Source organism: Entelurus aequoreus, linkage group LG19 (genome assembly GCF_033978785.1).
Source record: "Entelurus aequoreus isolate RoL-2023_Sb linkage group LG19, RoL_Eaeq_v1.1, whole genome shotgun sequence".
NCBI classification, from domain to species: domain Eukaryota; kingdom Metazoa; phylum Chordata; class Actinopteri; order Syngnathiformes; family Syngnathidae; genus Entelurus; species Entelurus aequoreus.
In genome coordinates this window covers 38,282,727-38,285,735 of record NC_084749.1, presented here as the reverse complement: position 1 = coordinate 38,285,735, position 3,009 = coordinate 38,282,727, and the positions used below count along the sequence as shown (strand labels likewise).

The 3,009-nt window shown below is 44.4% G+C and overlaps 1 protein-coding gene across 1 annotated transcript; it reads left to right on the top strand.

Moving 5' to 3' along the window:
• Nucleotides 1-792: 792 nt before the first annotated feature.
• Nucleotides 793-1,821, top strand: LOC133634967 (paraneoplastic antigen Ma3 homolog). Its single transcript, XM_062027629.1, has one exon. The coding sequence runs from the start codon at nt 793-795 to the stop codon at nt 1,819-1,821; it is 1,029 nt and encodes a 342-aa protein (XP_061883613.1).
• The last annotated feature ends 1,188 nt before the right edge of the window (nt 1,822-3,009 follow it).

The window sequence follows — 3,009 nt, the reverse complement described above, 5'->3', positions numbered from 1 at the left end:
GAACCTAGTAATCTTAATTGTTGTACTAACCTGCTATCCTACAGTAGGGGTGCTACACACTTGGCGAGCCAGCCAGGAGCGCTGTGATTCCGAATTCATACTGTGCGTACAATACAGAACAGCTCTGGCAACGTTTATTCACAAATTTTGTAATACCTCTGACTTTACACTTGAAATATGGATGTCATTAAGTCTGAAAACATTAAGGTACCCAGTTCAGTACTGGTCAGTGGCATGTCTGGTACTGAAGTAGATGAGGAGGTATTTGACTTTTTGAATCAATATGGGTCCATTGAAAGAGTGGTTAAAATTGACAGTTCCGATGCTAAATTCCCAAATTCTGCTATTGTTGAGTTTAAATCTGGGGAAGGTGTTAGTGTTCTTGCACGTGATTTACCATATAACAGACCTTCTTCAGATGACAAAATTACACACTATGTGCAACTTTTATCTAGTGTTTATGCTGCTAATGCAGGTTCGAACATAACCAAATTCTACCTGTGTGAGCTTGAAAGCATTGCAAAATTGAGTGGCACAGACTTTGAGAAAATCCTGCGAGAGGAGTTGGCCAGAATTCAAGAAAGCAGGCCAGCTCAACGAGATGAGGATGTTGAGCACCAAACCCCCTCGTCTACTCCTCACAAGAGTGGAGTTGAACCAGCATCAGTCCAAACCCCAACTCAGTCCACTCTAAATATGAATGCGGTCCCACTTAGACAAACCCTGCCTAGTGGTGCCAGATCACCCTTTCAGCTACCACTTGACCAAATTAACACACCTGAGGTGCAGAGAATGGTCGTGGAGCATATTGTAAAGAGCAGTGACATGTCATCAACACACCATGCCAGGTTGAGGCCTTTCTCTGGGAAAACTCCCTGCCCCAGCCTGGAAGTCGATTATGACACTTGGCGTAGTAATGTCGAGTTCTACTTCAGCGATTCCACAATCCCTGACAAGCAAGTGGTCAGAAGGATTGTAGAAAGTGTCCTTCCTCCAGCTGTAAATGTTGTAAAGCATCTTGGGCCCCAGTCGAGCCCACGTGACTATTTGCATGCTCTTGACTCAGCCTACGGTACTGTGGATGATGCTGATGAGCTCTTTGCAGCATTCCTTACCACCGACGCAGAGCCGGGTGAAAAGGCTTCTGCTTATTTACATCGTCTACAGTCAATACTGAGCAAAGTAGTCAAGAGGAATGGCATTCCTGCCAGCGACGCAGACCGGCAACTGCTGAAACAGTTCTGCAGGGGATGTTTCAACAATAGTTTAATCACACATCTTCAGCTGTCCCAACTGCAGAAGGATGCCCCACCCTCATTCTCCGAGTTGTTGCTCTTAGTGAGGACGGAGGAAGACAAGCAGGCTGCCAGATCTCGTCGTATGAAGCAACATGTTGGATTCCACAAAGCTAAAGTGCAGTCTAATAATGTGAACGTGTACAAATCTGATACAGATGAGAGGGACGTAGCAGCCGTTGCTGTAAAGTACAACCATAATGAGAGTACAAAGAAAATACAAAAACAACTTGCACAACTTCAAGCCCAGTTGGCAAACCTGAAAGCGTCCATGGATGAATCTTCCACAAAGGCTACCTCCAAGGGAGCTAAGCAAAAGAAACCCAAGGAAAGAGAGCCTAAGACTGAGGCTGTCCTAAGAGGCAAAAAGAGACCACGAGCGTGGTATTGCTTTAACTGTGGCGAAGATGGACATATAGCGCCAGCTTGTCCCAACGAGCCCAACCCGGAGGTTGTTGAGGCTAAACGCCAAGAACTCAAAGAGAAACAAAAGCTGTGGGACGAACAAAGCAAACAGGATTTATAAATCATGTTCCTGTTGAGGAGCAAACAGGAACAAAGACTAACACAAGCTCCAAACAAAATGTTTCAAGTTATTCTCACAGAACCAAGCACCAATCTAAAATACCAAAAGGTTTAATTGGCAACAAATGCATCAGTAATGTGACTGTGTCCGGTGTAAATTGTAACTGCCTTCTTGACACAGGGTCTCAGGTGACCACAATTTCAAACTCATTCTACACAGAGCACTTGTCAGAACAGCCTATCCAGCCATTCAATCTTCTTGATGTGGAAGGTGCTAATGGTCAGTCTGTCCCATATTTGGGCTATGTAGAAGTCAGTATTAGGTTGCCAAAAGAGTTTATTGATACTGCACCCGAAGTGAACACTCTAGCATTAGTTGTCCCTGATCAACGCTCCAACAGTGACCTTCCTGTTCTAATAGGGACCAACTTACTTGATGTATTATATGATGAAGAGTGCCAATACAACACTCAAAAGACCACTTCAACTGTTCATGGCTACAAACAAATCCTCAGTGCACTTGAATTTAGACAAAAGCTAAAGAGCACTGGGCAAATAGGTCTAATGACACTCAAAGCGAAACCGCAGAAAGTTATTCCTGCACATGATAAAGTCCTTGTGGAAGGCCATGTCAATGTCAATCTTGCAAATACGGAGAAATTGGCAGTTCTGGAACAGCCAAGAAAGTCTGTCTTACCTGGTGGCATTTTCGTTGACTGTTGCCTCGTCACTTTGCCCCAGCAGCCTCAGCACAAGTTGGCTGTTTGGCTGAGAAACGAGACAGACCATGACATAACACTACCCACAAACTGTATTGTCGCAGAACTGCATGTTCCTGATAAGATTGTTGAAAAAAGTCCATTACCTGACAAGAATGCAGCTACTGTGAACTGTTGTAGTGCAACATTTTCTCCAAATCAGTCCACAAACAACACCCTGACATTTGACTTCGGCAATTCTCCTCTACCAGAGGAATGGAAAACCAGAGTCACAGAGAAACTCAATGGTTACTCTGATGTGTTCGCACATCATGACCTTGATTTTGGTCATGCCACCAAAGTCAAGCATCGTATCAAGCTCAAGGACGAGACGCCTTTTAAACAGCGTTCAAGACCCATACATCCCAATGACTATGAGGCTGTGAGGAAACACCTTAAAACACTGCTAGAAGCTGGTGTGATACAGGAGT

Coding starts and splice junctions, on each gene's coding strand:
- LOC133634967 (XM_062027629.1), top strand. CDS start 793: ATGGTCGTGGAGCATATTGTAAAGAGCAGTGACATGTCATCAACACAC.